Source organism: Nyctereutes procyonoides, unplaced genomic scaffold (assembly GCF_905146905.1).
Source record: "Nyctereutes procyonoides isolate TBG_1078 unplaced genomic scaffold, NYPRO_anot_genome, whole genome shotgun sequence".
NCBI lineage: Eukaryota > Metazoa > Chordata > Mammalia > Carnivora > Canidae > Nyctereutes > Nyctereutes procyonoides.
The window spans coordinates 3,030,245-3,055,173 of NW_026575020.1; the positions used below are offsets into that span (position 1 = coordinate 3,030,245).

General features: G+C 47.0%; 1 protein-coding gene and 1 long non-coding RNA gene across 5 annotated transcripts; one reads left to right on the forward strand and one right to left on the reverse strand.

Moving 5' to 3' along the window:
* Positions 1 to 14,039: 14,039 nt before the first annotated feature.
* LOC129515205 (uncharacterized) lies at positions 14,040 to 17,493 on the reverse strand. 4 transcript variants are annotated; one of them, XR_008665539.1, is made up of 5 exons: positions 17,158 to 17,493; positions 16,733 to 16,866; positions 15,993 to 16,096; positions 14,648 to 14,702; positions 14,044 to 14,322 (listed from the first exon to the last, which is right to left on the reverse strand). It is a non-coding gene; the product is annotated as an uncharacterized LOC129515205 (long non-coding RNA). The 4 variants fall into 4 exon arrangements; XR_008665538.1 differs by having other exon boundaries at positions 14,040 to 14,702; positions 17,158 to 17,488; XR_008665540.1 differs by lacking the exons at positions 14,044 to 14,322; positions 14,648 to 14,702 and having other exon boundaries at positions 14,721 to 16,109; positions 17,158 to 17,488.
* Positions 17,494 to 18,734: 1,241 nt separating this feature from the next.
* On the forward strand, positions 18,735 to 23,141 carry LOC129515201 (keratin, type I cytoskeletal 14). The gene is made up of 8 exons (XM_055333943.1): positions 18,735 to 19,362; positions 20,601 to 20,683; positions 21,237 to 21,393; positions 21,545 to 21,706; positions 21,801 to 21,926; positions 22,018 to 22,238; positions 22,334 to 22,380; positions 22,885 to 23,141. The coding sequence occupies exons 1-8, from the start codon at positions 18,808 to 18,810 to the stop codon at positions 22,980 to 22,982; spliced, it is 1,449 nt and encodes a 482-aa protein (XP_055189918.1). The 5' UTR covers positions 18,735 to 18,807; the 3' UTR covers positions 22,983 to 23,141.
* The last annotated feature ends 1,788 nt before the right edge of the window (positions 23,142 to 24,929 follow it).

Below are 24,929 nucleotides of genomic sequence, written 5' to 3' on the forward strand. Positions count from 1 at the left end.
CTCATCCCCCTTGGGCAGGGGACTGAGTACTGAGGAATTCCCTAGGAAACATCTGTCTCTCATGTCCTCCTCTTCATCTCCACACAACCACCCCTGCATTCAAACTTGCTACCTCTCTCCCTACAACTGGGCACAGCCCCCTAAGTAGGCCATTTGCTGTTCATTTCTCACATTTCTGCCTGATGGCCTTTCTAGCAATAATATGGTCAGGATCAAGAACAAGGACATCAATCAGGACTCCTCTGGTTAACCTTTCCCTTTCTCCTCTGATGCTCAGCCCTCTGTCTCAACCTGCTTTGGTGCTTTCCCACCCTGCCCTGTTCTGCGCCCAAGAGCCAACCATCCTGTCCCACACCTCTCACTTGCTATGGGTGCCTTCTATATTTAAAAAAATTAATTAACAGAAGTTATGCATGTATCATATAATAAGCCTTTTTATGAAAAAGAGCTGTCCCCAGGCTGTGTCACATGCCTCTCTTCCCATCTCCCATTTTCAGCTCTTAGCTGTTACTTTTGGCATTTGCCTTATTTCTAAATCATAGGCTTATACTACCATTGCTTAATTGTTTTTTTCAATTTTAGTTTTTTTTTAAGATTTTATTATTTATTTTGGGAGAGAGAGAGAATATGAAAGCGTGTTGGGGTGGAAGAGGTAGAGGGAGAGTGAGAGAGTGAATCTTGAACAGACTCCACACTGAGCCCAGAGCCCAATTTGGGGATTGATCCCATGATACTGGGATCATGACTTGAGCTGAAAACCAAGATGCTCAGCTATCAGAGCCACCCAGGTGCCCTATTTTAATTTTTAATTGCTTGACTTCCTGCTGTGGAGGAGGGAGGGTCAGCTCTTTTTTACAGTATTACCCCTCCCTTCTTCTTCCTACCCTCTCAATGTATCCATATTTCACTAGTTACTTTTACATCATGACAATTTAACTATTCTTTATAGTCAAAAATATTTTATACTGTATTATATTTCTTGGGAATAAATATCTTTTTGAATTTGTTGAGGTTTTCTATGTACCTCTCCTAAATGTATTCCCTCGTTCAGTGCCAGAAGTATAGATCTCCTAAAATGTTAAATCACTGAGTATTCCATTAGTTTTATCTTCTTGAGAATATTTCTCTGGCGCCCATTGTCCTGGTCCAGCATGTTCTTGGTGCTATCTGTGCCACCTGTCATCCCGAATCTTCCTTTACTCTCCTCTTGGATATCCCTTTTTTCTGCATTGCTTCCATCTTTCTGGATCCCATGTCTCCCCTTTTCTTTTTCTTCTTTCTTCATTTTAGTGAAAAACATCCTCTGGCAGTTTCCTGAGACAGGATTCATAGACTTTTCATATCTGAAAACATCATTAGTCTACTCTCATTCTTGACTGATAGTTTGGCTGGGTATGCAATTCCAGGTTGCAAATAATTTTCCCTCAGCACTTTGAAGGTATTGTGTCACTATTTTCTGGCTTCCAGTGTTGCTACTGAGAAGTCTAATGCTGCTTTGATTCTAGACCTTTTATGCTATCTGATTCCCACCCCTTTCCCCAGAGCTTTTAGGCTCTTCTCTTTCTCTCTAGCAGGCTGCAGTATCACTTGTCCTGCCTCAGTGTGGCTGTGTTGGCTCTGTTGGGCACTTGGCAGAATCTTTCAGTGTAGAAATTCATGTTCTTCAGAAAATTTCCAAGAAATTTTCTATTTATTTCCTGATTTCCTCCATTTTCTCTCTCTCTGGAACTCCTCTTTTTCCTATGTAGTTCATTCTATTTTTCATCTAACTTGTCTTTTTTTGACTTCCTGAGATTTTCCTAAACTTTACCACTTAATCTTATTATTTAATTATTTAATTTTAAAAACATTTTCAGTACCCTATAGCTCTGGATACTTTTTTTTTAAAGGCTTTATTTCAGTTTTCTCTTAGCTACCTTTTTCCTGGTTTGTCTTGTCTCTTTCCTTTATGCCAGAGGCTTCCTTCCAATGTCTGTGGTTCTTGGTTGTCAGTTAATATTTAAGAGTAAGTCACTAAGAAGGTGATTGGAATGTGAGTGTGTGTGTACTGCAGGGGGACTTTTCCCTTGGTGAGGCTCACTATAGAATAATCTGGTGGAGAATATGCTGTTTTATTGGAGGATCTCAAATGTCAGTATCTGTAGGCATTTTCTCTTGGGTAGGGTCTTCCTCAAGAAAAACGCCTCTAATTTTCTGCTTGGCTTGCAAAAAGCTACCAGTTTTAGGAAGCTATGTGGGGGAAGGGGATGGAGTGGGTCTCAGTCTCAATTATCTGAGTTAAGTCAGTTTATTACCCCACCCTTAGCTGTGCTTCATCCCTCAGGGTTTAGTCCCTTTGAGTAAATTCTCCAGAGTACCCCTCTAGTTTCTTCTGAGGTAAAGGAGGAGTGGTTGGCATCAGGCAGGATTGGGGTGAAAGGAGCTCTGGAAATATCTCTGCTTTTTATACAGACATTTGACCCATTTATCCTTCTATTTCTATTCCACTTGCCCTCATTTTCAGAGGTACTTGGTGCCTCCTATTCCAGAGGCTTCCCAAGGTCCTACTTGCTTCTGGCTTCTCCCTGGGAAATACCACAATTACTTTTTTGTTTGTTTTCTAAATTCCAAAATTTTGTTACTGTGATCCCTTCTCCTGTTCTCTTTGTCCAATACAGGTTTTATCTTACACTAATTTTAGGGGTGCTTATAGGGGCAGTGATAAGTGACACATTTAACCTCCAGTGTCATCTGAAGTCCCTACTTCACATGACAAAATATTTTTCATCTTTCAAGGCTGTCAAGCCTGATTCATCACTCTGTAATGCATAATCTTTGTTGGTTGTTCAGCAAATATGGTGAACAATCCTGTCTCCTGGGCCATAGGTGAGCTTATGATTCAGATTTGACCCTAAATCCCAATATCCAAAGGCAACCACTAATAACATTTTGATGAGTTTCTTTCATATATATATTATAGGTCTATCTGTCTACCTACCTATCTGTTTATCTACAATGACACTATATCATTTTGTATTCAGTTTTTATTAATATTTTAAGAGAAGCATTTCTCTGTGTTATTAAAAGTGTTATACATTTCAATGCTGTTTCTATTGGTTTTTGTTGTTGCAAATTAAAATAATAAAGAAATAACATCTTTCTGCATAAAGCTTTTACAAATATTTTACATTATTTCCTTAGGGTTGATTCCCAGAAGTATAATTACTAGGTGAGAAGATAACAAATATTTTAAGGGTCTTGACTTGAAAAAAAAAAAGGGTCTTGACTTGCACTGTCAAATTGATTTAAAGAAAAGTGGTACCAATTTACATATTTTGCCAGCCTATTTCAAAACTGCTTACCAACTTTGAGTACTATCTTTCAAAGATCTCTTTTATTAATTAATTCATCTGTCACTTTTAATGCTGACCTTATGAAAGGACGCTCACACAGAGAGTCCTGGCCTGGGTTGCTAAAACCTCTTGGGCTGGAACACATGCTTATGAGTTGTTCAGTAATGAGTTGTCAGAGTAGAGGATGCAGAATGCCCTCTACCTAACAAAGTTGTCCATGCCCAAGTCTTCACGATGAGTATCACCCATCAGTGAATCTTCTGGAAGCTCCATGAGAAAGGCCTCCATTTGACAGATGGGGAAACTGAGGGCCCAACTAATTAAGGAGAAAAAAATTTGTAAGGTTCTGGTCTCTTAGCTAGTTATAAAACTACCTGAGCACAGAAAGCATGTTTCTCCCTTTCATTGTTGTATCTTGTGGAAACAAAACACAAACTCTTTTTAAAAGATGATTATCAAGGCAGAAATGTGAGTTTCTCTTTCACTGGGGGAACTAGCTTTTCCATCTGGAAATGTCTTACTGCTTGGCTTCCCCAAGTTAAGATTCAAGTCCCAAATCAGACATCATCTTGCTCTTGTCTGGCCTTTCCAACTTCCTAAGATCATGGCCCTGAGATGAGGAGGTTGAGTGCTATCGAATGTTCCTTGTAACTTTATTTTGAACACACCCTTAGATTCTTTATGCTTGAGTTAGTGTCAAAGTTTGTGAAATATTGTTTTAGATAATTGCATAAAGAGCTAAAACAATGGCTGGAGTGAGAATTAATGATATCCCATAAAGTGTATCTGCTGATGTAAATAAATGAGTAGTAAGCTCATCAGGTTTTGCCTTCTTTGGGCCCATTGTTTCTGAAGGCTATAAAAAGCACGGTGTCACTCCTAGTGTCTGAGATAAGCCATTTCTTATGTTTGCCTTCCCACCTCTGAGGCTTGTTGTTTAAGACCTTCTGACAAAAAAAAAAAAAAAAAAAAAAAAAAAGACCTTCTGACAGCTCCCTGAGACATCAACACAAATGAAGCTTTTTGTTTTGCTGGTCCGCGCAACCCTCAGACAGCACCCAGTGCATTTGGTATACTCAGTAAGGATTTGTAGAATCAGGCCTTGGGTCTGGGGTAGAGACCTTACCTCTTTCAGGTTTCCATGGAATCTTCTCAGAAACAAGCTTGCTTGCTTTTTTCTTTCTTTCTTTCTCTCTTTTTTTCTCTCTTTCTTTTCTCTTTCTTTCTTTCTTTCTTTCTTTCTTTCTTTCTTTCTTTCTTTCTTTCTTTCTTTCTTTCTTTCGTTTTATTTATTTGAGAGAGAGCATGTGAATGAGCAGGGAGGAGCAGCCGAGGATGCAGGGCTCGATCCCAGGACTCTGAGATCATGACCTGAGCAGGAGGCAGATGCTTAACCCACTGAGCAACCCAGCCATCCCAGAAGCAAATTTCTTGAGGATAGACTTCTCTGGATTCCATGTGCCCCTTGGCAGGTTGGCACGAGGCAGCCACCATGGTAGGTGTTGATGAGCTGCATGGAAGAGAAAGCGTTTTCCTGAGTCGTTGAAGGATGGGAGCTTGATCTTGCAAAAGCTGATACACTGAGACAGGAGAGTGCTTTATATGGCCCTTCCTCTGATGTGTTCTGTGGCCACTGTCATGGGTGGATGGAGCTCTGCATCTCCCTTTCCCCAACAGTCCAGGACCCCTGCAGGGCTTTGAGCAGGTCAAGGGGTGTTAAAGCAAAGATGTCAGCTATTCAGAGAGTCCATTTCTGACTTAACTCACTGTGAACACATTGCTGGGGTCTGGGGTCCTTTTCTGTCCTACAACTGATTATATTGTTACACATAAAACAGGTAGCTTTTATTTGGCATATAAATCATGTGACAATGTAAACAGAAATATAAAAAACAAACACATTCATCCATGGTTCTGTCCCTAGAATTTTTCTTCTCTTAGGCTCCTTTCTGGCTTCATTATGTGTGAGTACATGTCAAAGATGATTTTCAAATGATCAAAGGGCTTTATTATTAAGTGAATAAACTGATAGAAATAAGAGACCACTGTAAAAGGACATAAGTGCAAGAATATCTGTTATTGCATTATTTACAGTGACCAAAAAGGGAAAACAAAGTGATTACTCATTGATAGTATGTAGCTGAGTAAATAAGGATCCACTCATATAATGGAATGTTAAGCAGCCACCACAATCAATAAATTGGAGCTATGTCAGCTGGCAAGATGAGATTCTTCAGGGTATTGGGGAAAGGGAAATAAATGCATGATACAGAACCGCACAGGTAGTATATTGATCTCACGTGTGTGAATAAATAAACAAGGAAAAGATCAGTTCAGAAAAAAAACATAGAAAATTTTGTAAATTAATTTTACTGGCAGTTATATTGAGTTGAAAAATGGTGCTTGGCCCACTGGTTAGGTCAAAATTATTGAACTAACTGTTTATAGAGACATAGTTTCACTAAGCTTTACTGTCCCCTATTTATGTAAATGCATATGTGTACATCTATATACAAACACCAAAAATATGAAAAGGTACATATGCTTTTTTTTGAAAAGGTACATATGTTATTAACATGGGTTACCTTGGGGGTAGAATGGGAGGCCAAGGTGGGTGTAGGGGATAGTAGAGGGAAAGAAGAGATACAAGAAAATAGGAAAGCAAAAAAAGACTGTACCCACTTTCATTTTTTTTGTATATTTTTTATTGGAGTTTGATTTGCCAACATACAGTATAACACCCAGTGCTCAAGTGCCCCCCTCAGTGCCTGTCACCCAATCACCCTGTCCCCCCACTCACCTTCCTTAAACCACCCCTTGTTTGTTTCCCAGAGTTAGGAGTCTCTCATGTTCTATCTCCCTCTCTGATATTTCCCACTCATTTTATCTTCTTTCCCCTTTATTCCCTTTCACTATTTTCTATATTCCCCAAATGAATGAGACCATTTAATGTTTGTCCTTCTCTGACTGATTTACTTCACTCAGCATAATAAACTCCAGTTCCATCCATGTCAAAGCAAATGGTGGGTATTTGTTGTTTCTAATGGCTGAGTAATATTCCATTGTATACACAGACCACATCTTCTTTACCCATTCATCTGTCGATGGACACCGAGGCTCCTTCCACAGTTTGGCTATTGTGGACATTGCTGCTATAAACATTGTGTACCCACTTTCATATATAACGATAGAATTGTGTCTGTGCATATATGAACAAAGAAAATAAATAAAAAATTTAAAGACCATAAAACCAGTTCATTTTTTGAATCCCACATCAACTTCCTAGTTAAAAACATGGGTGCCTGGCTGACTCAGTCAGAAGAGCCTGCGACTCTTGATCTTGGCGTTGTGAGTTCAGGCCCCACATTCAGTGTAGAGATTACTTAAGATAAATAAACTTAAAAAAAAAGAACTAAAAAACCTATATTGCACACACCAATATCCTGGACTGTCAGTTTTATATTACCACTTAATAGATTCTTTTTTCCTTTTTTACCATTTTAATAATTTTTAAGTGTTGAGTTCTTGAGTTCTGTAGTGTTAAATATATTCACAAAATTATACAACAGATCTAAGCTCTATACTCTCTATATCCCAATTCCCTTTTCTCCCTTGCCCCAGCCCTTGCTAATAAACTTTCTACTTTCTGTTTCTATGCTTCTGCCTACTTTAGGTACTTGATGAGTGGAGTCACACAATATTAATCCTTTTCATGACTGCCTTATTTAACCTAATGTAATGTCCTTAGAGTTCATCTGTGTTGTAGCATGTGATACTATCTAATAGACTTTATTTATTTATTTTTAAAGATTTATTTATTTATTCATGAGAGAGAGAGAGAGAGAGAGAGAGAGAGAGAGAGAGAGAAAGGCAGAGACATAGGCAGAGGGAGAAGCAGGCTCCATGCCGGGAGCCCGATGCGGGACTCGATCCCAGGACTCTAGGACCACGCCCTGGGCCAAAGGCAGGTGCTAAACTGCGAGCCACCTAGGGATCCCCATCCAATAGACTTTAAATTAACTTTTAATTTAGATAAAAATATGACTACATAAATCAAAAGTGATAACCAAAAGGGGAGAAAAACCCTAAAGTTAAATTGTAGTCCCTTGCAGAAGGTAATGTGGAATAGTGAAATGAGGCAAGAGGTCAACCAGGGGTTGAACCTGGAGTGTGGTCCCTTCATCCCTGAATTTCGGCTCCTTTTTCTGTGAATTTAGGGTATTAGTATCTACCTGAAGAGGACCAGTTATTACCTTTGATTCTTGTGGCTAGGATGGGAGCAGGCAGTTGTGTCTTGCCTCCTAAGGATGAGTGGGATCAAATGTCTCCTTCCTGCCCACTTTCTGCTAAGACTCCTTGTTATGTCCCTGCACCATACTCATCTCATTTTACAGGTGGGGAAACTGAGACTCAGGGAGACTGAGCGACCTGCTTAAGGGTGCATGACTAGTAGGTAAGCTATCAGAATTGGTAGGTACGCTTTCAGGTAAGTTGCTACCTCTATGTTGATCTTTCAGATGAGCAGACTCCTGGCCTCGCTGGACTTGATCAAGGTTGCAGAGAGGGCGAGTTCCTGCGAGAGTGAAGTGAACTCAGCCTTCATCGACTAAGAGGTTACTCTGGGCTAGGAGTTGTGTTGGACTCTGGGTGGGTGGTGCCTATGGTGGCCAACTTCTTCCTTGTCAGCCCTTCTCCGACCCCTCCTCCTCCCCCCCTAGGTGATGGTAGGGTATTTACAGAGTGGAAATGGTAAATGTTACAAATCAGGCCCATATTTGTTGTGTTTTATTGATTGTCTAGACTTGAGAAAACCTAGACTTAAGATTTCAAGAAAAATTGTTAAAAATAATGACGATTAATCTTAAAAGTGTGTCGTGTCTCTAGCTGTTGCATAGTTAATAGCAAAAACTATAAGAAAGTAAGCTTTCTGTATTTTATTTTATTTTATTTTATTTTATTTTATTTTATTTTATTTTTTTGCTTTCTGTATTTTAAATCTGCAATCTGGTTCAGCAAAGAAGACACTTGTTTCAATGATGAAAGGCTCAAGTTAGGGCATATGTCTGTGCTGCTTCTCTTTGATCTTCTCTCAACATAAACAAAAATTTCAACTAGTATTCATGTCAGAACTATACTTGCTTGTCAATTGCCACTACAGGTTGCAAGAGCTTGGCAAAAATCAATGAAAGCATTCTATGGAGATCTATGGAATTTACAATAAAGAATACTCTTCTTATTTGTAAGTTAAGTGCTATATATCTTTTATATTAGTACAATTTATAATATTTGTTATATTATTATAATGTCTATAAGATAATATATTTTATATATTAGTAAAATATATTCTATACAACATATATATTTCCCCTCTTGGGTGCCTTGGTTTGGGTTCCAGAAGCAGACCCTTTTTTTTTAAATAAATTAATTTTTTATTGGTGTTCAATTTACCAACATACAGAATAACACCCAGTGCTCATCCCGTCAAGTGCCCCCCTCAGTGCCCGTCACCCATTCACCCCACCCCCCACCCTCCTCCCCTTCCACCACCTCTAGTTCGTTTCCCCGAGTTAAGAGTCTTTTTCTTTTCCCATCCCTTATATTCCTTTTCACCAGAAGCAGACCCTTAAACAAAAACTCAAGTGCAAGAAGTACCCTTGGCTGGAGTCTCATGAAACATCATTAGGGAATGAGTAGGTGAGATGGGGAAGGGGAGGAAGCTAATAAGGGATGTATGATCAAACAAGTAAACACTGTGAACCACTGTAGTCTAATTCTTAGGGACACTGAAAAATAAGAACCTCAGAGTTCCTCCCAGAGGACGAGGGAGTTGAGGTATTTACCCTCATCCTGATAGGTTGAGGGAGCTCTCAGGCAGGGGAGTGGTGTTAACTCTCCAGCACTACAGCCTGCCCTGTGCACAGGCACGATGGGCTCTGATGGCCGGAGAAGGTCCTCAGGCAGAGGTCTCTGGTGCTGACAGTTGGAAGTCTGGCCAGTAAGTGCCCAGGAGAAGTGGCTGGAGATTGGTGCTTATAGGTGGCATGCTGTGATGCTGCCAGTGTTAGAGAACCTGGCTTTATGGAGCACCTCAGTAACTTTGAGACACCTCCATATTCAGTGGCAGCTGGGAGGTGCCTGGCTCTTGGGGAATGAGGCTCAATGGAGCTTCCTTACCTTTAGCTCTCTATGTCTATGAGTTAGACACAGTAACACCTTCCCCAGGGGGCTTCGTAAGATTAAATGAGAGTATCCCTATCAGTATGCAGGGTCTAGCATAGTGTCTGACAGAGCAAGACTCAGTGAATAGAAACCTCTTTGCATACTTCAGAATCTCTGAAGAAAGATCCTTCTCAGCTCTCAGAACTTAGAAGACATTTGTGTCTCTGGACAGGCAGACAGGCCTCCTTGTTAGTGAAGTTTCATATCCATTATGTTTTCCTTTTTGTCTTGGCTGCTGGGAAACCCAGACAGATGTCAGGTATAGGCAGCCTCCCCCCCCCCTTTTTTTTAAGATTTTATTTATTTACTCATGAGAGACACAGAGAGAAAGGCAGAGACACAGGCAGAGGCAGAGGAAGAAGCAGGCTTCATGCAGGGAGCCCGATATGGGACTCGATCCTGGGTCTCTAGGATCACACCCTGGGCTGAAGGCAGACGCTTAACTGCTGAGCCACCTGGGCATCCCAGGCAGCCTCTTCCATATAGTTTGGTGGTGGACACATACAGGGTAGCTGCTTAGCTTGTAAAGATTGGAGCCACGTCTGTGTCTTCCTTCTTCTAATACCAGATCTCTTTTCCTTGGTCATGGACAGAAGACTAGTATGCCTGCTGGGTTGGTCATATAAGATTCTAGCCACTATCCGTATCAGTCCTCTCTGAGATTTGTCAAATTTGAGCTGATCCTCTCAGGCCTTGAGACTGAAGGTTGAGTGCAGGGCTTCCTCAGCTATGGCTGCAGCCTCATGGGGGTGGCTGGTCTGTGCATGTGAAGTCAGGAGGCAGATCAAGGCAGGGGTGTGTGTGTATATGCGTGTGTTTCTGTGCATGTGTTGGGGCAGGAGGGGAGAGTGGGAGAGAACAATGAGTCAATGAATCGCCTCTTTTTGAAACGAATTCAAGTTACTTCTATTGCTTGCAATCAAAACATGTTTATCAGTATACCTTATTACCTAATTTTGATTTGTCTTTGGTCCATGCTGGATATTTTCAGTTTTATTATACATGTGTGTTTTGTCATAAGCTGATCCAGCTCTCTGTTTTGGAAACGAGTGACATAGAAATAGTGTGTGTACGTGTGTGTGTGCACGCGTGTGGGCACTCAGATGTCACCCCCATTGCATCAATAGCCAGGGCTGGGAGGAGAAGAACCAGGCCTTGGGTGATGCTGAGTGGCTAATGGGGCTTCCCTGACCTTGAGACCTCATTGGAACACCTGAGCGGCTCCTTCCTTGTCCCCTTCACTCCCAGTCCCTCTTCAGAATGTGGGCCTCACAGCAGCTCCCATGCCTTCTCCCCTCACACCCAAACCATCCTGCTGACTCTTCCCCAACAGGGCTTCTGGGCCTGCCCATTCCCATCCACTCCACCCTAGCTGGGCCCTCACAGACTCAGCAGCTCATCATCTGTGTCTGCTGGCCTCAGCAGCTCTCCTGAGGCCTCCCTCCTCCTGCCACTCCACTGTCCAGCACTATCCTAGACCCCTCTTTGTTCTTTGACTCTTGTTGCCTAAGTTTTGACACTGTTCTCCATTTGAGCTTACCTCCTACCCCCATTGGTCAAGCTCTAGGGCTTACTTTAAGAGAACTTTTTGCCAAACATGTTCTCTGTGCCAAGTACCATGTTGGCCACTTGCCATGAATAATCTGGTCCTCTCAATAGTCCTGTGACATGGGAACTGCTATGTCCATTTGATAGGAAATAGGCTGGGGGAGCTGCAGTGACTTGTCCAAGGTCACATGGCTGGTCAATGGGGGAGCTCAGCCTGGAACCCTGATCTGACTGATTTGCGAGGCCCTGGGCCTTCCCCAGTCCCATGTGATGGCTCAGTCTGGGGGAGGGCAGGATGGCACTGAGAATGCCACCTGACTTCTGTCTGCTGGAGGTCCGTTTCTTTCTACTTGAGAGGCTGGAACTGCAAGGGGACCACTTTCTTTTCCCTTCCCTGCCCATATTTCAGGACTCCTGACGCAGCCATTCCAGCTCAGGTGCTGACTTTCCTCTCGACTCACCGCTGGCACTGGAGTTCCCACAGCCACGCCCCTGCCTGGGAATGCCCTCTCCCCACTCCACCCATGCAGGGCTCTTCTTTCTTTCAAAACCTGAGTCAAACGCACCCTTTCCAAGAAGTCTTCTATGTACTACCCACCCCACCTGGTGGCTCCTCAGCTCTGGGCTCCCCTCAGACAGTAGAGAAAGTTCTACACCCATTTACCCTCCCCCATCAGATTGGACATCCCCAAGGACAAGGGCTGTGTCTCCCCCATCAGGCTGGAGCAATTCCAGTAAATTGACTTGCCAAGCACCTACTATGTGAGAGATACTTTGTGACCCTCTCAGGCAGTAAGGTAAGCTCTCCTGAGAGGTGGGACACATCACAGAGGCTGTAGGAAGGTTGAGAAGGGGAAAGCCAGGTGATCCAAAGTGATGGGGTAGGGCTTCCTGGCAGAGGAGAGGTCTGAGCCATCCCCGTCCCTTACTTGGATAATGGCAAGGCAACATCTTCCTGGCTTTCCCTTTTCCCAAAGTATGTTCCACATGGAGGCCAGAGGGCCTTTGTGAAACACACCTAACAATGTCACTCCCTGTGTAGAAGCTTTGTCCCCCTAGTGTTGTTACGATAAGGTCTGTGATCCTCAACTCCACGTGTATCCCCAGTCTCTGTTCTCAGTTTTGTCAGGCAGTTCAGCTGTGTACAGCAGCAACTCTTAGATACTGCACTTTCCTCAGTTGCATGCCACTGAGTCTTTGCTCAGGTGAACAAATGGAATGTCCTCCCTCACTTCCTTTCTTGCTCAGTATCTATTCATTGTCAAGGTTCAGCTAAGTTGAGAACTCCCGTAGGATGCTTGCCCACCCTGGGATGGGTGAGATGACTGCCTTTCCTGTTTTCCATCCATCCTTTGCACACTTTTCCACCCACCATCTATCCACCTTCCATTCTTCTATTTCCATCCATTATCCTTCCTTTCAACCATCCATCCATCCATCTGCCCAACTACCGGCCCATCCATCCATCCATCCGTCCATCCACCCATCCACTTATCCATCCATCCATCCCATGCATCCTTTCACATTACCTTACTATCTTCCTATTCACCCTCTTCCTCCTTCCCTCCCACTCCTCTCCTTCCCTTTTGTTCATCTTTCATCTACTTTCTGCCACACATATTTTAAATCTGTGTGTTGAACTAAAGCTTGGCCTTAAATAACATGAAGAATTTAGGCAGGAAGAGAGGAGAGAAGTGGAAATTCAGGCAGAGGCTGGAGAATGGGTGGGGACATAGGGATTGATGAGGGGACTGGAATGTTGGGGGTGAAGCTCAGTTTTCAGTGGGCATTATGGGTAATTGGCTAGAAAAGGTAAGTCTTACTTTGCCTAAATAGATAGCAAATAGATGGCTAGTGAACCTGTCTGTTGCTGGGCTTTGGCTACCTAATTTCATGTTCTTAACAACCTAAATTGTGATTCTGGGGTATAGGCACAGCTCTTTTCACCCTACATATTCTCAACCTGCCTACCTCAGATTTCTGGGAGGCACTTGCAAATCAATCCCTGCTGTGGGACTTTGGACATGACCCTTTCCCTCTTGGGGCTTCAGTGTTCCTATCTGTAAAGTTAGGAGTCTGGTTTAAATGATCCCCGAGACCCTTTTTGGCTCTGAGTTTCAGGGATCTTTTATCAGAAGGGGACATGTCATTGAAAAGTGAGGCTCAGAGCCAGGCAGAGCTGGGACTGAATCCTGGCTGAATGGCTTTCTCTCTGTGGGCCTTGGGAATTACCTCAACCTCTGAGCCTCCTGCATCTATAGTGTGGAACAGTCAATTTCTGTCCTGTTGTCTTTAGCAGCTGGCAGGTACAGACAAGGCCATGGACACTGAAACACTTGGCTTGGCCCATCTGTTGTGTCAGTGCGGCTCTCACAAGGACAAGGCCCAGATGGGCAGGCTGGCCTGGGAAACAAGTGGGTGGCAGACCTTTCTAGGGGAATGGGGACTCAGGGCCTCGGGGAGGTGCCCCAGGCTCCCAATAGCCTCCTGTGTCTGCAATCCTACCTGTCAGCCTGCTCACTGTCCCCATGCTAGCTCAGCCTTTCTGGAGGCAGAAATTGAGCTCCAGGTCAGCTCAGGCTCCAGTATGTCATTCCTAGAAGTGACAGCCCTCAGCTCTAGGAGACATTACCCTTGCTATAGGCAGAAAGATGGCTGGGACATGGTGGGGAAAGGGATGGGCCAAGTGAAAGGGGTGGACAAGGAAGGGTGTGGAGGGACAGGGAAGGAAGGGCAAGGGATACAGAACTCTGTTAAGAGGAGAGAAGAAGCCTAGCCCATGGCAGAGGTCTGAAAATCACTAAGAGGGCTCTAACTAGGCAATTCTATGACTTTCTCTGGACCTCAGACTTCCTACCAGTGATATGAGGAAGACTCTGACTGTTGCCTTCTTTCCTCCAGGTTGGTGGGGGTCTAAGAAAAGACTCTGGACATCAATGATTACAGAAATAGTTGGTATGTCTTTTTTTTTAAAGATTTTATTTATTTATTCATGAGAGACACAGAGAGGGAGGCAGAGATGTGGACAGAGGGAGAAGTAGGCTCCATGCAGAGTGTGATGTGGGACTCGATCCTAGGACCCCTGGATCATGATCTGAGTCAAAGGCAGACGCTCAACCACTGAGCCACTCAGGCACCCCAGTTGGTATGTCTTTAAGGACAGTGGCCTGGGAGCGTCTTAGGGTACAGAGAAGATTTGAGGAGGCCCAGTCTGGGTTTAAGGCTGGAAGAGAGGAAATAAGAGTTTTTTCTTGGGCCTGGACTCCCTTCCCCAAAGTGTTTCCTAAAAACCATAGTCCTTCGAGGAGTCCAAGGCAAATGACACTCTCAAGCTCACTGGGTATCAAGTGCTCTTTGCCACTGCTAATGGATGCAGAATTAGTGCCAAAAAAAAAGTTGAAGAGAAACAGTATGGTTGCACAGTCTCAAACTATCCTTTTCAAGGTATTTATTAATTTCAATGGGAAAAATAGTAATGCTACAATGGAGAAATCCACAAACAGTACCTTGGCCAACGGACAGCAATATTCCATATACGTCTACTATACCTGAGATGATGCACTGGACAAGGACACATCATTTCTGTGGTTTTCTTGCCACAATCTGATGATGAGAAAAATATGAGGAAAACCCAAACTGAGGGATATCCTTTTGACTAAGCCTCTTCCAAACTGTCAAGGTCATGAAAGAAAAGGATGGACTAAGGAGCTGTCACAGGCAGGGAGAGACCAAGCTGACCTGACAACCAATGAAATATGGTATCCCACAACAGAAAGGGACATTAAGGTCAATGTTAATTTATTTGTTTTGATAATTGAACAATGGTTATGCACCATGACCATAATGGGGAAGCTGGGTGAAAGTTGCACATGAATTCTCTGTACTATTTTTGCAACTTTTTCTATGATTTCAGAAGAAAAATTTAAAAACAAAAATAAAAAAGGGCTCTCTCCCAGAGCAATTTTTTATGTATAAAGGGCCCGGAGAAATTGGGTGGTGGGAAGTGTGGCCCGGACTCCTGAGAATTCTGTCTCTCTGCTGCCCCATCCCCTAGTACCTTTCTTTGTGGAGCTACCAGCTGCCCCCAGAAGCCTTCCAGACTGGCCCTGCCCACATCTTGTTACAGTCATGCCTCCACCAACTGTTCACCACCTCTCCCCTTGCATTGTGGATAGCTCCTGGTCTGTCACATGTGTTGTGGGTTGAACAGTATCCCCTGCAAAGTCACGTCCACTGGAACCTTGAAATTTGTGACTTATTTAGAAATAGGGTCTCTGCAGATGTCATTCATTATGGTGAGAATTGAGATCACACTGGGTTAGGGTGAGCGCTGAACCCAAGGAGTGTCCTTAAAAGAGGCAGAAAAGGACACACAGAGAGAAAGATTGAGACATAAAGGGCCATGTGAAGATGGGGAGGCAGAGATTAGAGTTTTGTTGCCACAGACCAAGGAATGCAGGGAGCCACCAGAAGCTGGAAGAGGTAAGTAAGGGCTGTCCCCTGGAGCCTTCAGAGGGAGTGTGGCCCTGACGACACCTTGATTTTGGGCTTCTGACCTCCAGAGCAGTGAGAGAATATACTTCTATTGTTTTAACCCACAACATTTGTGGTGATTTGTTACGGCAGTCCCAGGAAACTAATACATATGGATTGCACTTTTTGTTGTTGTTGTTGTTTTTTAAATATTTTATTTATTTATTCATGAAAGACAGAGGGGGAGAGAGAGAGAGAGAGAGAGAGAGAGAGAGAGAGAGAGAGAGAGAGAGATCGGAGAGAGAGAGAGGGAGAGGCAGAGACACAGGCAGAGGGAGAAACAGGCTCCCTGCAGGGAGCCCGACGTGGGACTCCATCTGGGTCTCCAGGATCATGTCCTGGACTGAAGGTGGCGCTAACCTGCTGAGCCAGCCGGGCTGCCAGGATTGCACTTTTCTTCTGTTTGTCCGCATCTTAAGTAATTTTGATGTGTGTCCTCTTTCTCCTTGCAGGTTGCCGGCTTCCTAAGGGCAGAGACTGTCTCTTTTATTATACTGGGCTCTGGGGACAGGGGCAGGGCCTCTTTCCTTGGACTGGGATGCCACAAGGTCCACTCCTTCTTTAGGAACCCATCTCCTGGTGCCCAGCCCATCCTCAGCACACAATGCAGGCTCTGTGGGGGGCTGCCTGGCTCTGCTGCCTCACCTGTTTGCATTGGCATTGGTCACCTCCTGCAGGCTGGCAGGGAGACTTACCAACCACAAGAGACACCGCCCTAGGCTCCTCTTTTGCCCTCTCCTTCTTGGGGCAGCTGGAGTGAAGGTTAGGTACTGGGGGCCACACAAAGCCTGTCTAGGAGTCCAGGGCCCAGCAGACAAGCATCAGCCCATTAATCCCTGCTGCCCTCGAAAGCTACTTCTTCTTACAATGTTGTGAGCACCAGACTAGACCATTTGTGCCTGGTTCTATATCTGCAAGGATTAGTCTCAGGATCTGGACCACCAGAGTTCTAATCCTGAGTGCTGGTAGGAGGGGGTTGGGGGGGATCAGACTTATATCCCATGTTGGGGTTCCAGGGTCTGTAGGGGTGAGAAAAAGTACCCAGGCAAAGTTCTCTTCTTAGATTGTGTGCATGAGTTCATATGTCATTGGTTTCCTACCCTCTTTACTTTTAGTTTTCCCTTGGAGGCTGGCAAGGAAGAAGCTTCTTTTGGGTTCCACTGAATCAGGGTAGAGGGTAGAAGAGGAGAGCTTTTCCTGTGTCCTGTGCTCTAGGGATTTTATCCATGGTTTCCTGCAATGGAGGGAGATAGGGGGGTGGGCAGCACAGAGAAACCTGGTGTTGGGCTCTGCCCCCTCTCCTGCTCCCCAGGTCCCTGATGCTGCATTTTTCTCTGGTAAGTGCCCCCTCTGCCCCACCCAACAGTAATATGCCTCCTAACACATGCATCTGTGCCTCAGCCAAAATCCCTGCTACCTCTCACTGGGGAAGTTGTAGGGCTGGGCCGGGGTGGGGGAGCATCCTCTGGAAGGAGATTAGAGTGTCTGTCAGGGGCGGGTGGGGCAAGGTGGGGCCCTTACTTACTCACATCCTTGAGAGTCCTTGGGCGGCAGATTTGGGGAGCCCACAGCCTCCAGTGTCTGTCTCAGCGTTGTCTCCCAAGCTCCTAAGCCCTGGTGAGGGGGTGCTTTCTGGTGTCTGCTTTGATGGCAGTCGGGGTTGGGGGGAGAAGGAGGTTTTGCTTCCTTTGTGGAAGCAGTTGATCCTAGGAAGAGCGTTGGAGCCTCCAGCGGGGGCTGTCAGGGCCTGTCTGGGGAGATGGGACGCGTCAGACAGCCCCAGACACGACTGCATTCCTCCCAACATGCCTGCTGGGGTCCGTAGAGCTAAGGGGCTGGCTGGCGGGTGGGCGGGGTGTGGCTGGAGGGGGTGTGGCTTTGGAGGTTGTCTGGGAGACGTGGGGCAGCTGAGGGCCCCCATATACAAATATCCAAGGCAGAGCCAAGTGGACCCCTGGAAAAGTCCCCTGAACCTCAATGTTTCAGGAGTCAGGATCCCCCCTCAAGTCCACTGCCCCGTAGTGTCTGCATCCCTCCCGAAATCCCCTGGGCCAGCTCATAAGGGTGCCTGGGCCAGCCTCTTCCACTGCAGAGAGACACCTGGGGCTAGAAGGAAAAAGGCCTTCCTGTCCTGTTCCAGGGGTGTTGCTCCACCCTCTTTGGTCCCAGACTAGCATACAATGCTAACCAGACTTTGCGCCACACTTGGCTTACAAAACCCTTTCGTGTACATTACCACTTTGCATTCTCAGAGCTGACTCTGCATTAGGCAGGGCAGATGATATTTATCCCCACTTTACAGATGAGTAAACTGAGGCAGCATAGGGTTACATAGCAGAGCCAGGATGCCATCTGACTCTGCTTTTTCAACACGTCTCTGGCTGTGCCTGTGATGCCACCTGCTCTTGGCCACCTGCTCTTGGCCACCCAATGCCACGGGCCCACCCACAGGTGTGTGGAAGATCTCGGAGGCTGTGCCCAGGGCTGGGGAAAGCTGCCTGGATTTCCCTTTAATGAGGGTGTCAGGGTGGAAGCCTGAGCCACCTGACTGGGGGGGCATGTTTCAGGGATGTGACAGGCTTCTCAGCACAGCCTAAGAGGTCAGATCTGAGAGACCCCTGAGAGCTTCTGGTCTCTTTATAGATGACCTTGCTGAGGGGCATCCCTGTGCCTCATGTAACCTTGCCACGCTGGCATTTCTGCAGCCAGGTACCACCTGGAGTGATGGGCTTCCTCTAGGTGGATGTCAAAGGCCCACCTCGTTAATGGGAAACTGACAGGTCATCAGGTTTACGGGGCAGAGGCCCTCCTTGCTGCCACCTGGCCGAGCCTAGCATGTAGGCTCCTGATGGCTGTGGCTCCCAGGGCCAGATGGGAAAGTGTAGCCTGCAGGCCCACACCTCCTATGTGAATCACGCCTGGCGGGACAAGAAACCAAAAACACCCCAAACAATGAGTTTCCAGTAAAATATGACAGACGTGATGAGGCGGGGGAGGGGAGGGATCTGACGGGGAGTTGGCACTGGCCTGTAAGTGATGAAAGCCAAGGGGAATGGAAAGTGCCAGTCCCGCCCCCTACTCAGGAGTATAAAGCACCCACATCCTATTCCAACTTACCTGAGCACCTTTCTCTCCTCTGCTCGCTCACTCACTCGCTCACCTCCTTCCCAGCACCATGACCTCCTGCAGCCGCCAGTTCACCTCCTCCAGCTCCATGAAGGGCTCCTGCGGCATCGGGGGCGGCTCCAGCCGCATGTCCTCTGTCCTGGCTGGAGGGGCCTGCCGGGCCCCCAGTGCCTACGGGGGCCTGTCGGTCTCCACCTCCCGCTACTCCTCTGGGGGGGCCTGCGGCCTGGGGGGCAGCTATGGTGGTGGCTTCAGCAGCAGCAGCAGCTTTGGTGGGGGCCTGGGTAGCGGCTTTGGTGGAGGATACGGTGGTGGCATTGGTGCTGGCTTCGGGGGTGGCCTTGGTGCTGGCTTTGGGGGTGGCCTTGGTGCTGGCTTTGGGGGTGGCTTCGGTGGTGGTGACGGGCTCCTGGTGGGCAGCGAGAAGGTGACCATGCAGAACCTCAACGACCGCCTGGCCTCCTACCTGGACAAGGTGCGCGCCCTGGAGGAGGCCAACACCGACCTGGAGGTGAAGATCCGCGACTGGTACCAGAGGCAGCGGCCCGCTGAGACCAAGGACTACAGCCCCTACTTCAAGACCATTGAGGACCTGAGGAACAAGGTGTGTGGACTGGGCAGCAGGACTTGCCATTCCAGCTACCTCGCTCCGGAGCAAGAAATGCCTCAGGCCGCTGGCATCTTTAGATTCCTAGACAGGGCAGATTCCAACCCAGATCCCTTCTGCTCCAGACACGTCCGGCAGGGCTGGTGGGTCCCGGGCCTCACTCATGCCCTTCTGGGCTCCAGACCTCAGACCATGTGAGACTAGGGATTCCTACCTTTACATTTCATGGAGGAAGAAGTCAAAGCTTTGAGAGGTGCTGTGACCTGCTCAAGGCCACACAGCAAATCAATGGCAGCGCTGAGGCTAGAGCCCTTGTGCCCACTTGCTCGTACAGGAGGCAGCTACCTGTTCCCCAGCACAGGGGAGGAGCAAGGCTGTAACGGGAGCAGACTAGACACTCAAACCACTCATTAGCTCATTAGTCTGGGCTGTGGTGGCTGCCGCCCATGAGCCCCGGCACTGGCCCCTCCCCACAGCCAGGGGGTTCGCAAAAACCCCAGAGATAATCAGTGGCGATCCACTTTACACGCCCTGTGCAGGAGGGAGACTGGGGGACTTGTGTCACATGATTCCAGCCCCACCCTCACCCCCTGCTCCAACTTACCCAGGGATCCCCCCCCGCCCCCTACACACTGATCCTGCTTTTCTTGGTGTCTGGTTCTGATGCCTCTTGTGGATTAGGTAAATTAGATGATGAAGGAGATGAACTCCAGCCAATCCAGGATTCGATCTTTGTTCTTGTTCTTCTGTCTCTTCTTCTATCATCTCCTGTGCTGGCTTGGGTCTCCTCTTTTGGGAAAGCCCCACCTGAGATCCCATGCTCTTGTGGGCTTGGAAAGGAATGGGTGAAGACTGGCAGGGCTGGCTTGTGCCTAAAGAGGAAAATTCAGACCAGGGAGGGAGTCTTGAGAAACTTAGGTCACCCCTCTACTCTGTAGGTAGGGAAACTGAGGCCCTGCAGCTCATCAGTGGTAGAACCAGGACCCACAACTCCAGGGCTTTGGGTTCCAAGGCCAGGGCTCTTTCTATCCATTTTCCTGACCCGGAGTCAGCAAAGCCCTGGGTCAAAGCTGGACTACTGAAATTTGTCCTTTAGACTGTTGTGGCAAAGGCTTTTGGGAGAAGGGGGGACTCAGGTGAGAGCAGGAAAGCAAAGGCCTGATGTATACAGGCTGCAGTAAAGTCTGGCTAGTGATGTCCATTTGTCTGATGACCTGCATCCTTTCCACTTGCAGATCCTCACGGCCACTGTGGACAATGCTAACGTCCTGCTGCAGATTGATAATGCCCGTCTGGCTGCTGACGACTTCCGTACCAAGTGAGTTTGCAGTGTTGTTTCAGGATGTCCATTCCCCCCAGGGTGGGGCATTTTTGGGTTCCCTAACAGAGCTGATAAGTTGCCAGGACGGCCACGTGAAAACCCCTTGAGGTGCTTGTAAAAATACAAGGTTCTTGGGCCCCACCCTTGGAGTTCTGATTCAGTTATTTTTAACAGGCTGCCTGAGTGATTCTGATCCACAGCCAGGTTTGGGTGCCATTGCTTTAGGGAGAGGTGTTCCCTACTTCCCCACCTGCCCTCAAAGTGCAGGAGGCAGTCACATTTGGAAGCTTGTGTGCTATTGGTTGTGAGACCAGAAGCATCTCCCCTCCCTTAATTCTACAGCATGAGGAATTGCCTTATTCCCTGGCCCCAGGAATGTTCAGATCTGAGCTATCAATGGGTGCTGTGTTCAACCATGTTATTTTCAAGACTGACTCCCTAAACCACTCACAGGGTGCTGGCTATGGGAAGAATCAGCAAGGGGCAGAGAACAAAGCCTTCAATGTGGCCAGGATGGGTGTCTCATTCTTTTTCTCTCGGGTCATTCCAGGTACGAGACAGAGCTGAACCTGCGCATGAGCGTGGAGGCCGACACAAATGGCCTGCGCCGGGTGCTGGATGAGCTGACTCTGTCCAGAGCTGACCTGGAGATGCAGATTGAGACCCTGAAGGAGGAGTTGGCTTACTTGAAGAAGAACCACGAGGAGGTGAGAGCTGGCATAGAAGATGAGCTGGGAGGAAGGGATGGAATTGAGCTGGGGGAGGGCAATGCTCAGTCTAGGAACACCTCTGACTTGGGAACCCCAACTGGCCTCCAGAGTGAGGCTCCTGACTGTGGATTATGCTTTGGTTGTGCAGGAAATGAACGCTCTGAGAGGCCAGGTGGGCGGAGATGTCAACGTGGAGATGGACGCCGCCCCTGGTGTGGACCTGAGCCGCATCCTGAACGAGATGCGCGACCAGTACGAGAAGATGGCAGAGAAGAACCGCAAGGATGCCGAAGACTGGTTCTTCAGCAAGGTGGGTATCATCCTGGGTGGAAGGGACCCAGGAGACCCACTTTCCAGGAACTTCTGCTGTGAATGTTTTTTTTTTTTTCTTTTCTTTTCTGCAGACAGAGGAGCTGAACCGCGAGGTGGCCACCAACAGCGAGCTGGTACAAAGCGGCAAGAGCGAGATTTCCGAGCTCCGGCGCACTGTGCAGAACCTGGAGATCGAGCTGCAGTCCCAGCTCAGCATGGTAGGGGAGCTGCTAGGCTTGCATTGGACTCAGGACTAGGAGGGAGGGAGTGACTACCCTCACTGATGCCTGATCTTTCCCTCCCTCACAGAAAGCATCATTGGAGAACAGCCTGGAGGAGACCAAAGGCCGCTACTGCATGCAGCTGGCCCAGATCCAGGACCTGATTGGCAACGTGGAGGAGCAGCTGGCCCAGCTGCGCTGCGAGATGGAGCAGCAGAACCAGGAATACAAGATCCTGCTGGACGTGAAGACAAGGCTGGAGCAGGAGATCGCCACCTACCGCCGCCTGCTGGAGGGCGAGGATGCCCAGTGAGTGCACTGCCCTCTAACCCAGTCCTGCCCCCTCACTATTCACCTGTTCTACCAGATATGTCTAATGATCTTGCCCTTTTCTGTCTTCATAGCCTCTCATCCTCCCAGTTCTCTTCTGGCTCTCAGTCCTCCAGAGATGGTAAGACCTTCCTCCTCCTCAAGCCTGAACTCATCATCACCTCCTGTCTCCCAGCAGGTCTAGGGAGGTGGCTTTTTGAGGGGTTGAGCTAGAGTTTTCTCATCCAGGATTCCTTATAAACCTTCTTGAGTAGATGAAGCCATTTTTCTAAATCTTCCTTAGCGTTAGGAGCTAGTGGCTTCTACTTTTTACTTCTGTCACCTGGTACCCCACAGTTTAGGTGGTCAGCACCACGGACAGGCCCCCACGGGACATTTCCTGTGGATACCAGTCCACTTGGGTTGATCTGGACAGAACCAGTCTGGTCTGAGTTCTTAGGAGCCCAGTCTGAGGACACAGACTCTGTCCCTGACCTTAGGGAACTCTAGTCTGAAAAAAATGTGTTGATGGTATCAGTGCTGGGATAAGAGCAGTGAGTGAAGTGATAATCAGGGGAGAGAGCAGCAGGGAGATAGTTCACTGCCTATCCACTGTTGGTAACACCCTCTCTCTCCTTTTCCCCAGTGACCTCCTCCAGTCGCCAGATCCGCACCAAGGTCATGGATGTGCACGATGGCAAGGTGGTGTCCACCCACGAGCAGGTTCTTCGCACCAAGAACTGAGGCTGCTCAGCGTTGCTCAGGCCTAGGAGGCTCCCCTATGTGGAACAGATCTCACTGGGGAATCCCCTCTGTTGCCCCCCAAGCACTCCACACTTGAGTCCTGCCTCATCCTTTTCCCCTCCTGGCAATCAATAAAGCTTTATTATCTCAGTTGCACAACTCCCGCCTCTGCCTGGTCATTGTTAGGAGTGGGGGTGGGGAGAGAGCGGGGGAAGTATCTCTTTGGAGCTTGTCATAACACCTGGCTGTGGCCTCTGGGATTGGGAGAAAGGGCTGGAGGCAGACTGGGCTCAGGTCCTGGGATGGCTTTCACCATTCCAAACATACTGATAGATGTGTGTCCTAGGTCATTTGTAGTGTCTCCAAGGGCATGGAGGAACATTCATTCACTCACTCACTCACTTGTTCACGTATTCATTTATTCATTAATTTATTTATTCACTTGCCAATATTATTGAGTGCCTGTGGCAGGTTAAAGATTTTTTAAAAGATTTTATTTATTTATTTATTTATGAGAGAGAGAGAGAGAGAGAGGCAGAGACACAGGCAGAGGGAGAAGCAGGTTCCATGCAGGGAGCCCGGCGTGGGACTCGATCCAGGGTCTCCAGGATCATGCCCTAGGCCTAAGGCAGGTGCTCAACCGCTGAGCCACCCAGGGATCCCAAGATTTTTAAAAACAATTTGGTCATCAGGGATTTCTTTGAGAATATATTGAAAGTTATAGATCTTCTCTCCTCCCCCAGCCCAATAAGCACACACCCATTTGCACATAACTCATGAGGTTCATGGGTCCCCTAAAGCTCATCAGTGGAGGTCCACAAACCCAGTAGGAGCTCATACTTTATTGAGAGGTTGTCTCCCTCCATCTCACCTGCTTTTGCCTCTAGAGTTGGGGCTGATCCTGTCTGCTATAAGTTGACATTAGCACAGGTTCATTATCATCTCCAAGCTTCAGTTTCCATGTCTGTAAAGTGGGCACAATGACACTACCTACCTCATGGGTGTTTTGTGAGGATTTGCTGGAAGAATGCATGAAGGCCACTAGCACAGTGCTTGGCATAGTGCAGGCTCAGGGCATGACAGTGAGTTATACTGGATGAGCTACCTCTCATGTGTGGAGATTCTCCATCTATGATGAGGGCAGTTTTAAAGGCTTAGGGAACAGATTGACTGGATTCTAACTCTGGCTCTGTTCTATATTAGTTCTGTGATCTTGAAGAGTCTCACTTTCCCCACTTATCTAGTAGACATGGTGAACACAACTTCTTAGAATTAATATGGGAATCCAGTAAGTGAATGCACATTAAGAACCAGATTGTACAGAGAAGGACAAACAGTGTATGTTCTCATTCATTTGGGGAATATAAATAATAGTGAAAGGGAAAATAAGGGAAGGGAGAAGAAATGTGTGGGAAATATCAGAAAGGGAGACAGAACATAAAGACTCCTGACTCTGGGAAACGAACTAGGGGTGGTGGAAGGGGAGGAGGGCGGGGGGTGGGGGTGAGTGGGTGACGGGCACTGAGGGGGACACTTGACGGGATGAGCACTGGGTGTTATTCTGTATGTTGGTAAATTGAACACCAATAAAAAATTAATTTATTAAAAAAAAAGAACCAGATTGTAGGTTGTAGGAGACTTCTCTGGTGGGAAGTGTCTTCTTCATTCTGTAGGGGGCTGGAAAAGGAGGAAGAAGGAGAGGATCTCACCTGAGTGCATAGTGAAGATTCCAGAGGTGGGTAGGGCCCATTGCCTCCAGCTAGGAAAGAGTTGACTAGTCACTGTGTCAATTTCAAGAGCTCATTCATTGGGCTATGTGAATGAAATTGCTAGGGGGGGAGCCAAGGATGGGACTGGGGTTAAAGAAACACTTAGTTCTTGAGGGCAAGGGATATAAAAGCCTGGACTTTGGAATTAGACACCCAGGGTTGGAGTCGCGGCTTACAC